The sequence below is a fragment of the Enhydra lutris genome, unplaced genomic scaffold, assembly GCF_002288905.1.
Source record: "Enhydra lutris kenyoni isolate GAN:26980312 unplaced genomic scaffold, ASM228890v2 scaffoldscaffold21, whole genome shotgun sequence".
Lineage (NCBI taxonomy): Eukaryota > Metazoa > Chordata > Mammalia > Carnivora > Mustelidae > Enhydra > Enhydra lutris.
In genome coordinates, this window is record NW_019154105.1 from 57,696,809 (window position 1) to 57,719,951 (window position 23,143).

General features: G+C 43.9%; 1 protein-coding gene across 1 annotated transcript in view; it reads right to left on the reverse strand.

Annotated features, from left to right (window-relative positions):
* Positions 1-1,380: 1,380 nt before the first annotated feature.
* Positions 1,381-23,143, reverse strand: part of LOC111149296 (CD38 molecule) — a 44,525-nt gene continuing 22,762 nt past the window's right edge. Inside the window, exons 2-8 of the mRNA XM_022506285.1 lie at positions 16,096-16,225; positions 14,398-14,533; positions 9,695-9,780; positions 7,533-7,606; positions 5,999-6,091; positions 5,568-5,654; positions 1,381-2,411 (exon numbers count right to left, since the gene is read on the reverse strand). Coding sequence (XP_022361993.1) covers positions 2,348-2,411; positions 5,568-5,654; positions 5,999-6,091; positions 7,533-7,606; positions 9,695-9,780; positions 14,398-14,533; positions 16,096-16,225 — 670 coding nt within the window. The 3' untranslated portion in view covers positions 1,381-2,347. The remainder of the gene's footprint in view (positions 2,412-5,567; positions 5,655-5,998; positions 6,092-7,532; positions 7,607-9,694; positions 9,781-14,397; positions 14,534-16,095; positions 16,226-23,143) is intronic.

Consider the following 23,143-nt stretch of genomic DNA (forward strand, 5'->3'; position numbering starts at 1 on the left):
CAAACTGACTGCTAACTCTATCTGTTTCATCTGTGGAAGGGGGTGTAAAGAACCAAATTTTTCTGACACTTCAAGGGGTATCCTGGTCAAGAAGAAAGATACATTAGAGAATCCAGAAATCAGCAAGCAAGCTCAACCGTAAGGCAGAAAGTGTCCTGAGAGGAAAGCACCCAGGTCATCCAGGGGGTCAGCAAGGACCTATCACTGAAGACATTCTGCAGGTGGATTTCACTGAACCCTGGGGCAATCCCGAATTTGAATCAGAACTAGTACTGAGCATCCATTTTCCTGTCCAGCCCAAACTAAAAGCCTGTGAGGATGTGCCTAGGTGGACATGGGGGCCAGTGAAGAATCTGTGGGCTGGCCACACTGGCTACAGCTGCCATGGCTCCTGGAGGAAACTGGATTGTTGGGATGCCCGGGTGGCTTAGATGGTTAAGCACATTCCTTCAGCTCAGGTCACGATTCCAGGGTCCAGGGATCAAGCCCCGCATCAGGCTCCCTGCTCAGGGCAGAACCTGCCTGCTTCTCCTTCTCCCTCTGCCATTCCCTCTACTTGTGCTCTCTGGCTCTCTCTGTCAAATAAATAAATGAAATCTTGAAAAAAAAAAAAAAAAAAAGGAAACTGGATTGCCACCCAGGGGCCAGGAGAAAGGGTCCAACCTTGCTGCCTTGGTGGAATGCTTGCTTACCTACAAGGCACAAAGCTATACTGTTCATTGTTGTCATCTTTTAGTCCCACCACACCTTCGGGGGAGTAAATGATGATCCTTATTTGAGTGGCAAGGAAATCAAAGTTCAAAGAGATTAACTATTTCATTCAAGATTACAGAGCAGTGCCAAAATATGAACCCAGAAACAGCTGACTCCCAAATTTATGCTGTTTTCAACAAACCTAATGGGTTCCCTGAAAGATCCTCAAATTAGTTTATTCTTCAACAAATCTACATTTAGAAAAAAAAATCTAGAAAATCTCCAGATGTTTGAAAATTAGGCAACACATTTCTCTTTCTTTCTTTCCGCAGCAAAGCAAGGTTTATTGAGTGATAACAAAATGATAGTAGGAAGCTCCCAAGGAGGGAGGGGACCTGAGGGGGTTGCTCTAGGCAACACATTTCTAAATAACAATTAGAAAATATTTCTAACTGAATGGTAATAAAAAGAGACACACCAAACTTAAGATCTGTAGCTAAAGCAGCACTGAGAGGAAAATTGATAGTACTAAGTGATATATTAAAAAAAAGAAAGTGTGCTCAAAAATCAATGATCTAAGCTTCGATCTTAAGAAGCTGATTAAGGAAACTCAAGGAAATTAAAAGGAATTTTTATATCCCTAAAAATAAAGAGAAGAGTGCAAACCAATTAAATAGAAAGAGAAAACAAAGGTTAGTTCTTTGAAAGAGTAATAAAAGTGACAAATCCCCAAGCAAGACTAATCAAGAAAAAAAGGAGAAAAATTGCCAGTATCGGGAACAGATAGGTATTTTAACGGCCTATGATATATGTAAGACACTGAGCATGAAGAAGAGGAAGAGAATGAATAGGAAAAAAAGTGTATCTGTTTTTGAAGCTATCCAGAAAAGCTACCCAGTTCGGATTCTATTATATTCAATTTAATCTAACATGCATTTATTAGAAGGGAACATAAAGCATTTCAGCTGGTATTATAGGCCTAGAAAGAGAGCATATATACACTGGAGTTAGAGAGAGCTGAATTGAAATCCAGCCTCTACCTTGAACTAAATGTATGACTTTAGGCAAATTATATAACCTCTCCAAATTATATAAACTCTCCATTTCTTATCTAACAAATGGGAGATAACAGTACCTACCTCACAGAGCTGTTGGAAGAGTGGGAGATAAAGCAGGTAGGTAGCTTATATCCTACAGAATTCTTTATCCAGCATGACCCATAACTATAGCATTTATACTTTATTTGTAGAAAGGGTACAAAAATAGATCCTGAGACAAGGTCATTCATGAGCATTTACCATCCCTTAATTATCTGCACCAGTAAGAGAGGTTTGGTATAGTCATTTTCAATAGAAAGGATGCTACTAACATATAAACCACATAAAAGCACCTATGAAAATTAAAATGAAATAACTTAATATAAAATTTTCATTCTAATTTTATACCATAATTTTTTTGTTATTAGGAAATCAAAATAAACACTATGGCAACAACATGTTATTTTAAAACTTTGGGGGAAAGGCTTCCAACTCTAGTGTTGGCATTATGACAGAAGATCCCCCCAAGTCCTCAGCTTCCCAACAGCGTGTCTCCCGAGTCACACGTGCGATGGGTATGTAAGGCTCAGAGATCCGAAACGACCATGCTAACTGGCTCATACATAAAATCTGCAAGATGAAGGCTCAGGACTTTTCACACACTGGAGAAGCCTGATAGGCCTACGACAAGAAAGAAAAAAAGAGAGAGAGGATCAGTTGGCAGTACAATACATCTATGGTTCAACTGCCCAAAGCAAGTAGCTCCTTCATTAGCAACAAAAGTATGCATGGGGCACTCAGCTTCTTTTCCTGCAGTGACAACACAGAGGAAGGTCAACTCCGGGAATGAACAACTTAAAGTATGGCTGGTTTGGTTTCATTTCACTTGTACAGCCACAGAAATATGGGCACCTGGGTTGCTCCGTAGGTTAAGCATCTGCCTTCAGCTCAGGTCATGATCCCAGAGTCCCAGTATCAGTGGGCTCCCTGCTCAGTGGAGAGTCTGCTTCTCCCTCTCTGTCTCTCTGCCCCTCACCCCACTCAGGTCTGCTTCTCCCTCTGCTCCTTACCCAGCGTGGGCTCTCTCTCAAATATATAAATAAAATCTTTAAAAAAAAAAAAAAGCCATTGAAATAAATAGTGAGAAGGGATGTTTGATGATAATGTGTGGAGATGAAACAAATGTCTGGCTCAAACATGTCACAAATACATGCTATGAATGTCAGCTGGTGATCAAGACATGCAGAGGCAGCAACCTGAGAGGAGGGACCTCCGTATTTTCTGCTGGTGATTTGCTCTCTTCTCTTCAGAAGCTTCCTGAGAGAGGGTTGAGAGAGGGTGGAGACTCTCTGGGGGAAGGCTGGTGGCCATCAGCAGGAGGACCAGAAGTCCTTTGCACAGAACAAATCCTAGATAAGAATCTAGCCAGTGAATGACTCCCTGCTGAGTAAAAATGAGATAAGAAAGCCACAGGGTCCAATGGGAGTGGCTGGTCTGTAGAAAAGGATGGATAGTAAGGAATGTGGTTCATTAAATTGTAGCTGAATCTGGTTTTGCTATGTTGAGTCAAGAAAGAGAGAAATCCTTAGAAGCAGCTACCTGCACCCCTGGGCTTCTGGAATGGGCTATCTCAGGCTCATTTCTAGCCAACTATCATGACCAGCTGGGCACAATGGTTCTAAATGTGGACTCACTCCATCCACACCAATATGGTAGCCTGGGATCCCCCACATGAACACTTTCCAGGGGAAAGCAATTATTAACAGCAATTATGCTGTTAAGATGATCTCTCTCCACAGATATGTAAATATTAATATCCAATGTTACAATAAAATGGACACACTTTGGGTATGTTGGATAATACACAGAGAGAGAGGGAGTGTATTTCAAAGTAACAGAGGAAGTGCACCTTTAGGTTTTTAATAAATATGTCACAAGGGGGCACTAATGAGAAAAAAAATGCTACATTTTTAAGGTCATGGAAAAGAGGACTGTTACTCTCTGTTCATTCCACTGGTTAGAACACATGTGATGAGATTCTGTATATATTTCATCGGGAGTATGAGCATGTATATGGGAAAAAGGAAAAGGACTTGAAGGATATACAGCCAAATGTTAATAGCATTTGTCTCCAGGTAGGGATTTCTAAGGGATTAACCTCAGAATCAGCAGAAAGTCTAACCTATATAAATGTATTTACACTTCTGTTTGCCTATTAAACAATCACACCAAAACAGCGGGACAAAAGTTTGCTAAATTGAAAGTGTGTTTGGCATGGAGTGATTTCACCTTTATTCTACATCGATATCCCTGACATTCACTTTAGGCTCCTGTGGGGACAAGCAGCTTTCCTACAAAGCCATAGAACTCTTAAAGATACAACAAGGGGCCCTGAAAAGCTGGTAATTTAAAGAATCATGTTGAATATATTACAACCTCATGGTTGGGGAAAAGGCCTAGTGATTTCAAGTATGATCCCCAAATTTAAGGTTACATGAGCTGAGGCTCAGAATGACAGGTGTTATTGTCTTACAAATCACTTCCTTCAACATGGACCACTGTTCAAGTCCAGATGGAAGATATGCTTTCACAGTCTTCCCAGGTAGAGAAGAAGTGAGCTCATCTGGAACCTGTGGTCAGCATGAATGAGGCTGACTGACGGCCATTAATGAAAGAGAGGAGAATGATTAAAATGAGAAAAAAAAGCGGGGCGGGGTGGGGGGTTGAGGATAAGACCCATGTACATTCCCCAGTCTTCTCCTAGGTGTTTAGTGTTCTCTTTTCCCAACACGAGGTATCTTTGAATAACTCAGACTGGTCAGATGTCTGCAGTCTGCAATGCTTCCTTTCTAGTTATTCTTGCTCCTTTGTTCGGCTTGTTTTCCCATCTAACTGCGGTAGAAAGCTTGTGTTATTTCTGGCAGTTTCCAGAGAGAAGCCAGCTGACTGAGGGGGAATTCAGGTCATTTTGAGACAAAAGCCCTCAGTGAATGTTCCTGGACTCTGTCCTTCTGCCTTTCCGATAGGGTTGGTGGGAGAAGGTGGTGACAGAAAGAGACAGGAAAAGGATTCTTGAATTCCAGGCTCCGTGTTCTTTGAGAAAATTTTTTCTGTCCATATCCTTCTTCTAAGCCATCATTTACAGGTAAATCTCCAAAGATGCTTCTAGCAAGGAGTCCCTGCTACAACTACTTAAAAGTGAGTGAGGGTCCCAGCTTGGATAACAGAGTTGCAGATGACTTTAAAAATATATACCATCTGTAAATTTAAACTTTTCCCCAATGAACGTGTACTACTGCAAAAAAAGAAATTAGATCTTACTTACATTGCCTAATTTATAAAAGATAAAGTTTGGTAGACATCCATGTATCAACTTATCAAGCGTTAGGGATCTACACCGAGATCCAACTAAAGAAACCTCACATGCAAAACACCACTGTGTCACAAGGATTTTACAAATCCTTTGCATTGGACAAAACATGCTTCCACTCCCCTGAAAGCCAATGGTTTGCAAGCCCTGGGTCAGGCGTCTCATGTGGGAAACCAGAAAATACATTCTCAAAGGCTTGGTCCGCTTCAGAGGCAAATCAATGATCAGGGACAGGTGGAGAAGAAAGAAGAGGAAGATGGGGGAAAGGTGGTCAACAGAAGGACCCTGGCTGGAAATAGCTCGAAGGGTGGCCCGGAGGGCAGGAACGCACACCATAGGTCACCATCCCGGATCACCAACAAGGCCCAAGAGGGATTTCCACAGCCCTCCTGGCTCAGAGGAGGCCAAGGAGAGGAAAATACCCACAGTCGGCAAGACAGCCATTGCTTTTTTAAGAAGTCAATTACCCGTAATTATTCTGGCAAGAAAATGCAATACTCCTTTCCTTTAGAATCCGTTTCAGATTATTTACGGAGGAACTCGAGCATGAGTCACTGGGAAAGAAAGAAAGAAATAAAAAAGAGTTAAGTGATAAGTTTCTTGCAAACACTTCCCGATCTTGGTTTCTTCTAGGTAGCAAGCTCTGGGCCAGAGCTTGGGATGAAATGGGGCAGAAGCTGTTTTTAAGAGCTAACAGGGCAGCAGGGGAGCTGAAGGTGTGAACTGCATAGATACTTATTGTGGATATGAAACTGAGAGGTTTTGGGGATGGGCTGAATGTCCAGGGAGGCCCCAGTAATTTCCTCAGTCACTCTGTTCTCGATGCATTCCTGTGATTGCAGGGACCAATTCCAAAAATTACCCTGAGAATACATATGCACAAAGTGGGAACATATACCTGTGAACACTTCCAATGTCATGCATCACCCAGGCCTGTAGTTGATGAACCTTCTCTGGACGCAAATTAAAGACTTCCACACGTCCAAAAGTGCTACGATAGAAGAGGCAGTGAATATTGTTAAGCCCAAACTGAATTGTTCAGCCATCCCCAGGCCTTGTCAAGAGCAAGCAGGCTGGGAACCACTGGTTAGAACCTGCCCTTTGGGATTGACCGGTGAATTGCACTAGAAACAGCCAATCTCATGCATTGTGACCCTCATTGAATACGATTCTCAAAATAAGATTCTTACTTGGTAACTTGATGGTGATTCTTTAAATACTTGCTATTCAAAGAGGGGGCCTTGCACCGCCATAATGAGCACTGCCTGAGAGATAGTTGGACCTGCAGAATCTCAGCCCACCAGCAGCCGAACCACCCCCAGATGACCCGCACTCAATGAGGCTGGAGAGGTGCTGCTCTGAGAGCCCCTGGGGCCCTGCCCGGACGCCAGCCCTCAACTCTTCCCCGTTGGTCTCTGACAGCCACCATTCCTGTTGCACATAGCTGGACACGGAGTATCAGATTATAAAATTATGGAGTGTTAACACTTTCACCTGAAACCCTGCCAGCTTAGGGTCAAAAGAAGACAAAAGGGCAAATGCTTCTTTGCAGAATTAAATATTAAAACAGGAGAGAAGGAAAATTCATTTGGGGCATCCAGAGAGCCTGGAGCAGCCCACCAGTATCTGCCTCTCTTCTCAATCCAGCCTTTTCCAGGGAAAGACTAGAGAACAAAGGCTGAGAAAGCATCCAACGTGCTAAAAACTAAGTATAGAAGGAGGTCAGAGAAGAAGGGCGTTGGTGTGGTCAGATTCAGAGCTGTGGGTTAAATGAGGAGCAACAGCTGATACCCACTGAGCCCTCTCTCTGTTGTGAGGCACAGAGCTCAGTTAGTCTTCAAGTCACCACCACCACCTCTCCTGGTACATACTTCAGGGGCCCCTGAGGTTAGGTGCCCAGCCGATGGTCATACGGGTAATATGAAATGACGGGAGCCCCTGCTTTCAACCACTACAATTAATGATGGGTAATGCCTAGAATGAGATAGTGAAGGCCAAGAGCCCAGCACAGTAGTGGTTTGACATCTTGACTGAGATGTACACTCTTCATGGAGGACAGAGGAGCCAGGCCAGATCTTCACGGATGGTGAGGATTAAACAGGTGGGTGCGGGAAGGGTGGCTGGGCAGAGGGAACAGCATGAATAAAGGCAGGAAGTTGGGAGAGCTCAGAAAATGACACCAGGCCTTGAAAAGCCAAGGGGAGGAGCTGGCCACAGAGCAAGGGCCAATGGGACATTTAAAGTATTTTTAAACAAAGGAGACACCAGACAAATACTCTGACTTAGATAAATCTCTCCGTAGAAAACATTCCACCTATTTAGCCCAAATCTTCAGTTCTGACCTAACCACAAAAAGCATATTCTTCTAGGGATGAAATATGTAACAGGAAGCTGCACTAACACTTGCAAATAGGTTGCAAAGAAACCAGTACCTTCTTTCATCAAAGGTGTTACTGATGGACCCATTGAGCACCACATGGACCACACCACAGGCGTCTTCTGCAAACTTAAAAGAAAAAAAAAAAAGCCCACCGTTCCTCAGCATGCAAACTTAATTGCCACATCCCAGCAGCTCCTTCTGAAACAACTCAGCATCAGCAGGTTAAAGAGGGAAGAGCCCGTACAGGGCTCTCTCAGTATTGCCAGGTGTATGTAATTTGCAACCTAAGACATTGACAGGATTATGCTTCAAATAAGAATTCTGGAAGCGGTTGCTCCAATCTGTGTTTGAACAACGGAGGTCAACATCACTGTTCACAAGGTTGCTAGATTGATGGTTCAGAAGCTGAAAGTCCAGAGATTAAGAAAAACATTGCTGGAGGAGGAAGATAAAAGCACTTTTTTGGTGTCATGTGCCGTAGACACTGCACGTTTCATTTAGTGGGAGCAGGGTGGACAATTCAAGGGCAAGGGAAAAGGGACAGGAAGAAAGGGGAAACTGAGGAGAGAAGGGGACACAGGTTTGCACGGGCACAAATAGGGAAGGAAGGAACAAAAGAACAAAGGAAGGAAGGAATCACTGAGCAAGGAGTTTTATTTCTTCGTGCAATGAATACTCAGCTAGAATCTTTGCTAGGCACTGGGAAAAACAAAATGAACAAAGCAAAGCAATCTACATGTTCCCTTCAAGAGGTCCCCAGGCCCCCTGGGACCAGCTCAGGTTCAGCTCAGGTTCACTACTATGTCGTACTGGGAAGATGAGATCCTTGTGGGGTTAGCTGCCAATACTGAGTGTTCTTTGAGAGCCTGGCTCTTCTATGCACCACAGCCCTGAAGCCTGGAGCTGGTTTATGGCACAGAGTGGGCACCCAGAGAAAATCTATGGAGGGAAAAGAGGGAAGGAGGAAGGGAAGGAAAGAGAAGAAGTCTAAATAGTCAGTGATGGTGATTAGGAAAGAAATAGAAAAGGCATGGCAGAGGGCAACGAAAGCTAGGTCCTACAGGACAGGTAGGATCTCACCCAGGAAGGGCTGAGGCAGGTGCAAACAGAAAAGCCTAGGGGTTTGAGAAAACGGTGGTTTTGGTGAAAACCTTAGTAGGTGCAGAAGTTGGGTAGCAAAGTGAGTTCACAGAGGGCCGTGAATGCTTGGCCAAGGCATCTGGCCTTTATTCTGCAGGTGATAAGACACCACTGAACCATCTGAAACCAAATTGTAAGAGTCCAGCGCAGCTTCTGTCTTTTGGCTGGGTGTGACGAACAGAGGACAGGGGCCCGATTTCTACCCATCACAAGGCCTAAGTCAGTAGAGTGCTTCTGGGGCCAAGTGCTGAGCTGCCGTCTATGATTCTCAAGAGCCCCCAGGAAGTAAGCGCTGGGTCAATTTGCCCCAAGGTCACATCACTTGGAAGCAAGGAAGTGCAAGGGGGATTCAAACCCCAAAGAGCTCTGCCTCTCTCGTCAGAAAAAGAAAGGATCTCATTGGATCAAAACAAACTTGTCTTGGTACATCTATGAACATTTAGCCAAAATAAAGCTGCAGCCCCAGGGTAGCTCACCACGGTAGGGCACCTTACATCACTTTCAATGTGCTCCTAGCTCCAAGCTCGTGCTTGACACATATGAAATGTGGCTTGTTTTAAGAGTTGTTCACACCAGCACTGTTCCCAAGACATATCAGAGAGTAAGAAAATAAGCAGGAACCTTTCTCAGAAACCGCAAGCAAGCAAACAAAAACAAGTTATATAGCGCCTCTGTATGAGTATACAGTGTTTAGTAGGGACTCAACATACTCATGAGGCCTCGCCTGGCACATGGTCTCCAAACGTTGATCATTCAGACTGATCAGGGATCTAAGTTAGGCCAATGCCTAGATCAGAGGATTAAACCAAGCTGGAGGTTCCTGGCAACCAAAGCCAAAACCTGGGTAGGAGCAGGGATTCACCAACTAGAGCCCACGGACCATCCATGAAAGCCCTAAAATTGTATGTGAAAATCTACTGTTACGTGCTTAGATACGTTATTCTCAAGAAAGAATCCTAAACTTTTTTTCCTAAAGGATTTGTGGTGTAAAAAAGGATTAAAACCAACCCCTGACTGGATGATCTCTAAAGTTCTCTGGTCTCTAAAATTCTAAGATTTCCTTTTAGTACTTACCCTTTTGGACACTGCATTCCAGAATACAGAAAAAGAGTTGTTGCTGCAGTCTTCCCTCCGGTCTGGACAAGATTGATAGTTCATTTCTAAAAGACATAGGTTTTAGAAAATAATTAAAGTAGAAAAGTAAGAGTGTAATTAAGCTCTGTTTTTGCCGGGCTATTCGATCACAGCAGGGCCGTATTCCAATGGCCACTACTGCCAAGATGGAGGAGGGAGAATGGACTCATCTGGACCCAATTTAACTAAATGCCCCTGTGTCCCTTCCAAGTCCTTACCTTATCCTCCAAATTCCAGACAGGAACACAGTGACCAGCTCTGAGTCATCATTCTGGGAAATTACAGCAAAAGTTCATCTGGCAGAAACAAGCCCTCTTCCAAGATCCCCTCTTCCAGGAAAAACCAGGGATAAAATTGGACCCTCAGGGGCCACTCTTGCCAACTACTCCTCCACTTCCTGCCAATTCTCTCTTGCTGACAGTCTTTCTCCCTGACCTGCCTCAGTCCCCACACCCTGGGTTCAGAGAGCCTCTGAGTCCTTCTATGCTCACTCTCCCCCAAGAAGACAGGCTCAGGAGTCAGTGAGATTCAGCAGATATAGAGCACAAATACATCATTTCTACGGTACTTCTCCCAGGCATATCCGTCTAGTGCACAAAAATGGTTTAAATTATCTTTTGAGATATAACTGAAAAAATTGTAAGATATTTAAAGTGTACAATGTGAGGATATATACACACACACATATATATATGTGAGAGAGAGAGATTGTGCAAAGATTCCCCCACATATGGAGTTAATTTAACACATTTATCATCTCCTGTATTGATCTTTTTATGTGTATAAGAGAACATTTAAGTTCTGCTCTCTTAGCAAATTTCAATTATATAATAATGTTAGCAAATATAATCATCATGCTGTACATTAGAACCTCAGACCTTATTCATCTTATAACTGAAAGTTTATGCCCTTTTACCAACCTCCCCCTCATTCCCCTACCTCCCAGCCCCTGGCAACCACTTTTCTCTGTTTCTAGGAGTTTGAGGAGTTTTTCTTCTTTTAAGATTCCACATGTAAGCGATTTCATGCACTACTTGTCTTTCTCTGTCTGCCTTATTTCACTTTGCACAATGCCCTCAGATTTATCTATTATTGCAAATGGCAGGATTTTCTTTTTGAAGAAAGAATGAATAATAGTCTATCATGTGTGTATATGTGCACCTACTTTTGCTCTTTTCACCCACTTGACTACACAAACATTAATTGAGTGTTAGGTCCTGAGGAGAAAGAAATGAACCAGACAGAAGCCCTGTTTTCAGAAACATGATCTAGAATTGAAAAGTAAAGCCAAAGGGAGAAGGTTTTACAGCAAACAAATTTAAAACCTAAAAGAAATAAATGAATGACTAAGAAAAGCTGACCTGCAAAATGGGAAATTTAAAATGGAAAGCAAGAAACATGGCAAAAACTATAAAATTTAGGGCCTCCTGGCTGGCTCAGTTGGTAGAACATGTGACTTTTTTTTTTTTAAGATTTTATTTATTTATTTGAGAGAGAGAGCATACAAGTGGGGGTAGAGGAGGGAGCAGAGGGAGAGGGAGAAGTAGGCTTTGCACTGAGCAGGGAACCTGAAGCAGGGCTCCATCCCACAAACCTTCGGATCATGACCTGAGCCGAAAGCAGATGCTTAACTGACAGAGCCACCCAGGCACTTCTCTTTTTTTTTTTTTTTTTTTTTTTAAGATTTTATATGTTTGAGAGAGATCATGAATGGGGGGAGGAGCAGAGGGAGAGGGACAAGCAGACTCTGCATTGAGCATGGAGCTCGGTGCCCAGCTCAGTCAAAAGGCTCCTTCCCAGGGTTCAACCCGGAGATCATGACCTGAGCCAAAATTGAGGGTTGGTCGCTTAATCGACAGCTACCCAGGCGCCCCAATGGCTGGGATTTTTATAACTGAGCAGTAAGTATTAGCTAATATTCTGAATTTATAAAGAACATCTGTAAGTAAGAAAATAACAGGCATCCCAATAAAAACAGCTGAGATACACGAACTGCCAGTTTATAAAAGAAATAGAAATATCTACCATTAAATGACATAAATATGATCAGCCTCACAATCAGAGCAAAGCAAAACAAGTCAAGGTATTATTTCCTTATCAAATTGGCCAAGACATTTTTCTAAGTATGAACCAGTACTGGCGGGAGGGATGAGCAAACAAGTGACCTCCCATATTCTGATGAGTCTCTGATTACCACCTTTTGAATGACAGTATCAGCTCCTACTGCAATTTGTTCCCCACTGAAATTTCATTTGTAGAAATTTATCTTTCCAAAGCACTTCCCTAAGCAGCTAGATGTGCATGTGCCCATGGTATCTGTACGTGTGTCTGTGCGTGTTGTACACAGTGATCCTTGCAACACTGGCAATAGCATTATCTCCACCTAAATGTCCATCAGCCAGAAATTCATTAGATAAGTTATGCTAACATCCATAAAGGAGACAAATGAGGGCTTTTTAAAAAAATATGGCTGTATCTCTTTTTTTTCTTAAGATTTTATTGATTCAGGGGTGCCTGGGTGGCTCTGTCATGAGGCATCTGCCTTCAGCTCAGGTCATGAGGGTCCTGGGATCAAGCCCCGCATCAGGCTCCCTTCTTGGCGGGAGGCTTGCTCTCTCTTTGCCAGTTCCCCTGCTCATGTTCCTACTCTCACTGTATCTCTCTGTCAAATACATAAACAAAATCTTTTTTAGAAAGATTTTTATTTATTTATTTGAGAGAGAGAGAGAGCAGAGAAGGGAGGGGCAGAGGGAGAGGCAGAGAGAAATCCAAGCTGACTCTGCACTGAGCACGGAGCCTGACCAGGACCTCAATCTCCCAACTCTGAGATCATGACCGGCGCCAAAACCAAGAGTCCAGTGCTCCACCAACTGGGACACCCAGGCTCCCCAATATGGCTGTATTTCTATCTACAGATGAATAAAGCAAAGTTGCAAAAGAGTGTGTGTACATTTTAATATATATGTTTATGTGAGTGAGGGGCCATGTGTGGGAAGGCTATGTACCGAACTATTGACAACAATCCCCTTCTGAGAAATGATATAAAGCTAGGAGTGGGGAAGGTACAGGGTTACCTTCATTTTTTTTACTTTTTTTTTTTTTTTAAGATTTTGTTTATTTATTTGACAGAGAGATCACAAGTAGGCAGAGAGGCAGGCAGGGCAGGGGGAGGGGTGGCGGGGGGAAGCAGTCTCCCCACTAAGCAGAGAGCCTGATGTGGGACTTGATCCCAAGACCCTGAGATCATGACCCGAGCTGAGGGCAGAGGCTTAACACACTGAGCCACCCAGAAGCCCTCATTTTTTACTTTTATACATTTCCATAATATGCAAGTACTTTGCAAATAAGCATGCATCATTGTTGTAATAAGAAACAATGTAAACCTGCAATGAAGAAGTTTTATAGTAAGTCTTTAAGTGCTTACTTTTTAAAATAGTCAAAAGCGGGGCACCAAGATGGCTCAGTTGGGTAAGCATCTGACTGTTGATTTCAGCTCAGGTCATATCTCGGGGTCCTGGGATCAAAACCCATTATGGGCTCCAACCCTTAGCAAGGAGTCTGCCTGAGAGTTCTCTCTCTCTCTCTCTCTCTCTGTTCCTCCTCACCTCATGCTCTCCCTCTCTCTCTCTATTGCAAATAAATAAATCTTTTTTTAAAAATTTTTTTCATTTTTAATTTTTATTCTTAAAGAAATAATAAAACAACATAAAGTAAAAATACACTCAGTATAAATAAAAAGAGAAAGAAAAGAAGTGAAAACAGGCTCAATAGGATTTTCTGATTAGAAATAATCTTCCCTCAGTGCAGTGTTCTGGGTCTTTCTGGGCAAGATATGGCGGCCTCTAAAAAATAACAGCAAAGCCCTACACTGGCCTGAGACACAGAGGAGCCCAGCCTTCTGGTGCCATGGCTGTGGCTGTGGCTGTGGTGGCTCTGGGGAGGAAGGGCTTTGGCCTGGCTCCCTCTCAGACTACATCCAGCTCTAGCACTCTTTAGTCCTGAATACTGGCCTGATAGAAAGCAAAACACTGCCAATCTAGAAGCAGCTACACTTGCTCTCAGAAAGGAGGAATCGGGGGCACCTGGGTGGCTCAGTGGGTTAAAGCCTCTGCCCTTGTCTCAGGTCATGATCTCAGGGTCCTGGATCGAGCCCCAAATCGGGCTCTCTGGTCAGCAGGGAGCCTGCTTCCTCCTCTCTCTCTGCCTTCCTCTCTGCCTGCTTGTGATCTCTCTCTCTCTGTCAAATAAATAAATAAAATATTTTCAAAAAAAGAAAGAAAGAAGGGAATCAGGAAACACAGACAACCCCAAACTCAGAAGTCAGTTTTTCCAGAAAACTGAGTTGATATAAAGAACAGTCTTTTCGGGGTACCTGGGGGCCCCTAAAAGGCCTGCTTCCCCCTCACTCTCTGCCTGCCTCTCTGCCTACTTGTGATCTCTCTCTGTCGAAGAAAGAAAGAAAGAAAGAAAGAAAGAACGAAAGAAAGAAAAAGAAAAGAAAGAACAGTCTTTTACATGAGCCTGGATCATCATTAAGGCTGGAAATGGCATCGAGGCAGGTACCTGCCAAGACCCCTTGCAGAGCCCGGGGGCTCCTTTACCCAACACGTCCCTGGGCAACCCCAAAAGGCCCTGATCCTCACCTGAAGAGCGTGGGTCTCCACACCACTTGAGGCCATCCGCCATGTAGCCCAGCAGTGTGTCCTCTAGGGTGAACAGGTCTCCCTGGACACGCGTGTAGTCATGGGCCAGCTCGCTGGATTTGCTCCAAAAGAGGGTCTAGGAAAGGAAAACACAACCTGTCATCAACAGCAATTCAGTAAGTCACAAAAAAAAAAAAAAAAAACCTCCACATCTTTTTAAATGAAAGAAAAACAGAATATCAGAGAAAATCACATAGAGTAATCACTGCTTTCTGTGTGTGATTCTGAGAGCATGGGGAGTGTGTGTGTGTGTGTGTGTGTGTGTGTGTGTGTGTGTGTTCTAGGTCATAATACAAAATGCCTTGTTATTTTTGGTGACAGTAAACAAAAGTCTGAAAACCACCGATCACAATCTTAACAATGAACACAGAACCAGAACACATCTGGAGCAGGCATTAGGAAATTCCTAAAGTTATCTGCAAAACCATTTTGTCTCCATGCTATTTTCTGGGAAAAGTGCTCTTTGATTCTTCACGTGCTCCATAATCTCTGCTGCTTTCCCAAACTCTTTCCTACCCCCACAAAGAGAAAAGAAAGGAAAATAAAAAGACAAATATTGTGAATTTTGGTGGGGGGGGGTCCCTTGTAAAAGTGCAGAAGGTCAAATTTCAGAACAATCTTGAGCCCATGGGTCTAACTCCTTCTTGACAGGAGGCAGTGGAGGGTATGGCTGGAAGTGTGGGCCCCAGAGGCCTGCCGCCCCAGGAAGTCCCTCCTGCCCAGCCCTTACAGCTATCTGACCCCAGGCAGCCAAAAACTTGCTACACCTCACTTTCCCTGACTATAAAATGGTACGGGTAATAAACATAAGGAACTCAGGGGCATGAGGAGATACAATGAGACAATTGCAAATAAAGTGCTTAGTCTCACATCTGTGGCCTCGATGCTTGTCACCGGGGGCTCGTTTACCAAGCAGACCCTCCCTGCTCAGGCAAGAGCTCTTTCCTGTTCCTGGCTCTCCACGCTGGGATGAGTGGCTGTAACATGGGGCTGGCTTGGGGGCTTCACAAAGATGATGGGCGTACACTGAATTCTCATCTTAAATGCAGACTTCAGGAAAGATGTACCCATCTTTGAACAATCTCTGGAACAATCAATGTATAAAACCCAGGCCACTCCAGCTCCTAATGCTACACTATTAACATTTCAGCTGGTCACTCTGGAGGTCTTCAGACTTGAGCCCTCACTGACCCCTGACCTCACCAAGCCTAGGTTTTCTCACTGGTAAAATGGGGGTCTTGATTCTTGACCTGTTTGTTTTGCAGGGTGACGGTAAGCTGTCATCAACATCATCATCATCAGAGTCAGGGGAGAGTTTGGCCATTATGTAAGGTTAGGTCATTTTTGCTTGGGTTGGGTTGGGTTGGGTTTCAGGAAGGCTCGTTTTTGCCTGATTTTTGGCCACATCTCCCTCCTCTTTCCCCATTCCCATTTCTCTCTCTTACCATCCTTCCCCAGACGTCCTAAATCCTGATGAGATCCTGGTCCCCCAAAAACCCCACAAACTCCATCTCGGCCAACCACTCATACATTCGAATCTCCAGATGTTCTTCTTCCCTCTGGTCAAAATGTGGTCCTATGGCCCCTTCCTTTGGCTTTTATCCTCTGTTTTAAAAACCAAGAGTCTGCTCCTGTTACCTTGTTGCAAGGGACGGTTTGAGCGGTCAGCTCCAGGAGGGGCTGGTAGTCCTGTTCCGTGCAGCTGCAAGGGTCCTTAGAAAGAAACGCAGTTGTGAACGCCTTCCCTATCTTTTGGCAGTCTTTATGTCTGCGAGATAAAACACGGAAAATAAAACAAAGCACGGAAGGTTAGATCTCAAACATATTTCTGGAGCATAATTACCCAGTGTCACTTGGGAACACTGTCACTTCCAATGTCACTGACAATTCCCACTGTCACTTGGGAACCCCTAGCTGTGTGCCAAGTAGTTTCAGAAGCATTGTCTCATCCAATCGTGTAGTATTTTTTAGGAGATGAGCATTACCCTCCCTATACTGCGAGGCTCCTGCCTCTCCTAGAAATCACTCTGGTTAGAGAGACAGTACACAAACAAGCAAATCAGCTAACAAAATAAGTACGAATTATTCTAAGTATTCAGAAAAATCAATGGGGAGGGGCAGCATTGCTTACTGAAGCAATGACTGATTGGGGAGGCTGGCCAGGAGAGCTAAGAGGTCTTTAAGTTGAGACTGAATGATGAAGAGACCATTCCAGACAGAGGGTACTGCAGATACAAAGGCCCTGTGGCACACAGCACAGCTGCAGCAGAAACAAACAAGAGAAGGGTTAAGAAATCAGGTCAGAAACAATAATCAAGCGGTAGAACATTTAGTCTCTTTGGACCAAAGAAACGATTTCAGATTTTGTTCTAATTCCAGTGGAAAGCCATTGGATGGTTTTAAGCATGAAAGTTGTCTCATCTTGGGGCGCCTGGGTAGCTTAGTCAGTTAAGCATCTGCCTTCACTCAGGTCATGATCCTGGGTCCTGGAATTGAGCCCCACGTTGAACTCCCTACTCAGTTGGGAGCCTGCTTCTCCCCGCCCCGCTCCCCGCCCATGCTCTCTCTCTTTTTCTCAAATAGATAAATAAAATCTTTTTCTTTTTTTAATGTGGTCTCATCGGATTTTTTTTTCTTTTCGAGCCATCACTGGAAAATTCTAAGCTCGCCCAAAGAAGGAGAAAAGTCTCTGAAACAGATTTCCAAGTCCATTTTCCCCCCAGACAACCCCTGGCGGGGAGAATGCTGGCAGGGAAGAGGGGCTGGAGGAATGAGGGGACCTAAGGGTGCTGGAGAAGACAGAAACTAGAACTCTTCTTGTGTTTCTGGTAACAGGTACGTGGAAACCCATCATTTCCTTAGGACAAAGAAGTGGGAGCACTCCCCTGGGAGCACTCAGTTATCATTATCTGGATAAACTCTTGCCTTTGCAGTGGGGATCTTAGGGACAGTACCAAGTCAGGCAACTTGCCTCCAGGGAAAATAAAGAACCCCAGTTTCCCATTCCCTTCTGAGCTTCTTTTCCACTCCAGAGGGTCTTCTGCTTTCCCAGCTCAGACTGGCTTTCCCCTAATAAGCCAAGGAATCAGAAAACATTAGTGAGGCACTGGCCTTTTGACACAGAAGCCACCTTCCCACCAGTTCTTTCTGGAAAAGGAAACATCGGAAAACCCCTTTGTTTAGGACAAGGAGGAAAGCCCTTGAGTTGGGCTGCCTACCTGTGCTGTTCCTTGGGAAAGTCACTCAGCCTCCCTCTGCCTCTGTTTCCTCATCTGTAAAGTATCTACCTAATACAGATGTTCTGGGCTTAAATAAAGCACATGGTAAAACCTTTCAGAACAGTGCCCAGCACAGAGTAAAACTCATTCAACATCAGCATTCTATTTCTTATCTTTCTTTTCCTGCCCCTTGCTCAGACCTTCCTGGCTATAAGCAGTCATCTGCAGCCAACAGAAGCAGGTGTGGCCCATACCTCCCCAGCTAATTTAGGACTGGAGCTCATGCTCACAGGTTGTGGAGGGGCACAGAGAGTCAGTATGTCCATACCTGGGGTGGTGAGAACACCACCAGCTACTAGGAGTCAGATCTAGGGTACAAACACAACCCAGAGGGTAACAGCACAGCCTATCCCCTTGGCCACAGGCAATATGATTGTCTCCTTTCTCTCTCAGCTTTGGATGGGCATGGCATCCACCCTCACCTTAGTAAGAATCAGCCTATAAAAAAATATAATAGTTTTGATATAAAACAACGAAAGGACGGAATTCCAGATCAGTCATCCAGCCCACCCAAGGTGGGCTGAGATAATAATAATAGTAGTAATAGTAATAATAACAGTAATAAAACAATAACAATAAGACATAGCACTTACTGGGGGCTTAATAAATATTTTACATATGTACCTCATTTAACCTCAAAACATTTCTATTAGCAAATGTATCAGGATTTGACTTGGGTTAATAAGATCTAAAATTGCAGGGACTGAAGAGAAAGCTTTATTTCTCTTACATATCTCAATCTCAAGGCCAGTATCTGGGATTTCTATGACATTCCACATACCAGAGACCCATCTGCTTGGTCCAAAATGGCTGCTTCAGTTCCAGCCATCATGACTACATTCCAGCCAGCACCAAACAGTAGGGGAAAGAAAGAGGAAGAAAAAGAAGGAAGAGGAGAGGAAAACAGCAACAGTGATGGGCATGTGGGCTGCCTCCTAAGGACAGGTACTTAGAAGACGTTCTTTCTATTTGCTCTCATTTCATTTGCTAAAATGTCACAGACCACACCTGGCTGCAAGTGAAGGTGAGAAATGCAACCTTTCACCGCGATGGCCTTTGCCCATCTAAAATCATTGTTTCAATTCTAGAGAAGAAAGAGTCTCTGCACAGGGAGATACCACCATTGTCCCATTTTACAGATGAGGACTTTTGATGGCTGTGAACTTAAGCAAAGCATCGAGGTCACGGGAAAGCCAGATGAGTCCTGAAGGTCAGGCTCCTACCTCACTACCACAGCAAAGTGCTCCAGCCTCAGATTCCCCATCTGTAAAAGGGAAGTAGTAACACCTCACTCATGAAGGTCTGTGAGGACTCCATGAGCTACCACACCACATGTGTCTGGCTTCCGGAGTTGGGGACGAGGGTCTCTCATGCCGAGGTCCCTCCGTTCCCCAATCTGCACAGGACATTTTAACTGCATCTCAGCTGCCCTTCAAAAGCTGTGCCAGGAAACTATTTTCCACCGGGTTTTCTCCATGCATCATACATTTAAAGGAAAAAAGGTTATTGCATTATGTACTTCAATGTCAATCAAAATTTATGGGGCACCTGACGGTGTTCATGGGAATCGTGCTTTAGTTCCATTAATCTAATGCAGTGGCCTTCTCAGAAATGTGCAGTTCCAGATTCCAACTCCCTCCTATAATTCTTCTACCTTTGGCCCTAGCAGCATCTGTGGGACTTGAGACAGACAAAGGCTGAAGGAGGAGAGATGTCTTCCTAAGATGAAAAGCAAGAGAATTTTCCACTACAAAAAATCTGGCAGGAAAGAGAAAGGGATGTGTACTGAGTCCCCACTATATGCCAGATGCTTTCATGAATGTATTCTTATGTAATCACCAAAGACTCGGTGGAGTTTCCTACAGAACTCACAAACCTCCAAAATTATTTTTACATTTCTTAGGCATATAGATCCAATTCAAGAACACTACTTTCTGGGCTCAAGAGTCCCAGGCTAAAAATTTCACAGAGATCCTTGTTTAGAAAGGGCAGAGTGACAGAACATTAGAGTTGAAATAGACCTTGGAAGAGTTTATGACTCAGCTGCCTTCCCTATCTCTGTCTCCGTGACCACAGCCTCCAAGTGCCCCGAAGTTAGAGAAAAATGAGGAGGGGCAGAGAGAAGTCTGGAGGCAGACTTTATGAAGCTATTTTTGATCCTTGAATTCAAAAGTAAACATTTCACCCTAAATGTGCAGGTCAGCATTTTTACTGGCATAAATATAAAGAAATAAAAAGGCATTAGGATGACACCGTCCAGAGTCGTCTGCCCAACTCTTTTATACAGGTCATTGCAGGAAAGAGCCTCAAAGTCACAAGTGCAGCTTCTTTGCCAAAGTCCCCAGGCTTCGCTTTTGTCCCCAACAGCAGCCAATGAAAGCTGTTCTCAGTCAGATACCTGGTACAGAGAATCAGAAGGGCTGGGAATTCCTGTGTCCAGCAGAGACGGAGGTGGAACTCTGACCAAAGCAGCAGCATGGAAAGAATATGAGCCGTTTCTGGAAGTTCAAAAAAAAATTTTTTTTTTAAATGGCTCATCTGTCCCAAAATGGTGATACTTCCAGGTAGACCTGATGCTTGTGCTGGAGAATATGATGTGGTGATTGTCACCCCTGGGGCTGTTCCCGAGGGTGGTCTGTGCTTAAACCAGACGGGCAGTTGGAAGTCATCTGGCCCTATGGCTTTCAGCTCCCACCACCCTTGACCAGTGTTCCAGTAACCAGAGCTGACCAGTGTTCCAGTAACCAGAGCTTCCAGAGTTTGGGAAAAGGTACGGTGCCTGACTCCAGGCCGACCAAGTCAGAATGGGAAAAGTGGAAAAGGCTAAAGCAAGAATTTTTCAAGAGCTTCCCATTCCCCACTCCTCCCAGCCCCTGGAAATTGCCCTCCCACTTTCCAAACCAGGGAATTAGAAACTGCGTTAGCGGAATCGCCCTGTTTGTCTTTCCCTCACTGGCTGATTTCACCCAACACAACTGTCCTCACAGCTCATCCGTGTTGTAGCAGGTGTCAGAATCCCCTGCCCCTTTAAGACCAAGTAACATTTCATTGTAGGTTTAACCCTCATCCTGTTTATCCGTTCATTCATCCACTCTTTCAGTCCATAAATTCTTATCTAGGTCCTACCGAGAGCCATATCATGGTACAAGGCTGAGAAGGAGCAGAACAAATTACAATCAGGGCGCTGGTGACTTGTCAAAGGCACTAAAACTTAAAAACCCAATAAATTGTATAAAGTTCTCTAATTTTTTGCTACAAAAGACAGAAACAGAACAAAAAAACAAAACCACTCACTCACTGATTAAGTATGAATCAGTATCCTCATTTTGAAAGTGATGTTTCTTTGTGTGCTCCCCCAGGTGTTGTGACATGCAAAATCTAACTGCATTCATAACCACTGTGGGTCTCTATCTGCCTGTGTTGTGGCTTTGCTTCCTTTGATGGGTTCTGGAGAGATCAGAGGGGCGCAGACGATAGAAGGGGATAGATTCAAAAGGTGTCTGTGCTCCGTGGAATATAAATTAGCCTTTGAACATTATATTTATAAAGAGCTTGGAATCTCTTCGGGGATGTTTATTTTACTTAAGTGATGACAGTAGACCTCATCTTCTAGAAAACAGAAAGAAGATGCGCATCAAACTGGCAACTGGGGTTGTCTCTCAGAAGAAAAATAAAGGCAGATTTCTGCCTTCACCCCATATTTTCTGTATTACTGGCTTACAGTGAAAATGGATTCATGTATTATCCAAGCTACCTAAACTATGGGAGGGTGTTAGAACTCTCTTACACTGGTGGTGGGAATGCAAGATGGTGCTGCCACTCTGGAAAACAGTGTAGCATTTCCTCAAAAAGTTAAAAATAGAGCTACTCTACAACCCAACAATTGCACTACTGGGTATTTATCCAAAGGATACAAACATAGTGACTTGAAGAGGCACGTGCACCCCAATGTTTACAGCAGCAATGTCCACAACAGCCAAACTATGGAAAGAGCCCAGATGTCCATCGACAGATAAATGGATAAAGAAGATGTGGTGTATATCTACAATGGAATATGCCTCAGCCATCAGAAAGGATGAAATCTTGCCATTTGCAACAAACTGGGTGCAACTACAGGGCTTCATGCTAAGCAAAATAAGTCGGTCGGAGAAAGATAATCCCCATACGATTTCACTCATGTTGAATTTAAGAAATAAAACAGATGAACATAAGGGAAGGGAAGGAAAAAAAAATCAAGGTAAAAATAGACAAAGTCAAACCATGAGACTCTTAACTCTAGGGAACAAACTGAGGGTTCCTGGAGGGGAGGTGGGGGAGGGATGGGGTCACTGGGGGATGGGGCACTTGTGATGTAACTGATCAATCACTAAACTCTACCCTGAACCTGATAACACACTATATGTTAACTAACTTGAATTTAAATATAAATACATACAGACAGACAGACAGACATAAAAAGGAGTTGGGGAAGTCAATTTTTTAATGCAGAGATATAGTACAATCACAACTGATCTTTAGAAACTGAAGGGGAGAAAAAGGCTCGCAATAATTAAACTGTGCTATAAAAATAGTTATGTCTGGTTGCGCGGCGTATAAGTGTTGCTCTGCTTTGTCATCCTCCCTTCCTTATACTTCGAATTTTCCTAGAATAAACATGTATTACAATGGAGGTCATAATAAAACTTTCATTTTCTGTTTAGAGTCACTTGAGCAATTAGACCAAACGTTTGAGAATCTTGGAAAGTCCTAGGACCTGGGTTGAAAGAAAACACACAGCTTTAGGAATTCCAGTGTCCAGCAGAGATGAACATGGATCGCCACCTGGTCACCCCCCATCGTTTTTGTGCCCTCCCCCATTTCTCTCAGCTACGATGTTTTTTTCTCATCTCTCCTCCAGTTAAAGACAATAGCATGTGGGGCACCTGGGTGGCTCAGTTAGTTAGTTAGGTGTCCTGCTCTTGGCTTCGGCTCAGGTCATGATCTCAGGGTCATGTGATCGAGCCCTGAGTAGGGAGGGCTCTGCACTTAGCAAGGAGTCTGCTGGAGATGTTCTCTCTCCCTCTGCCCCTCCTCTCCACCACTCTTTCTCTCTCTCTTTCAAATAAATAAATAAATCTTTTTTTATTTTATTTTATTAACATATAATGTATTATTTGTTTCAGGGGTACAGGTCTTGAATCATCAGTCTTACACACTTCACAGCACTCACCATAGCACAAACCCTCTCCAATGTCCATCACCCAGCCACCCTATCCCACCCCCCCCAATAAAAAAGAAGACAAAAGCACATAATCAGGCAAGACTCAGTGCCCCAACCCCACTTCTCGAGGCCCAGTGAGGTGAAAATATGAGGAGAGGTACAGGTTAGGGCCACAGACTTTCTCCAATGGAGCTTTCTTTCCACTTTT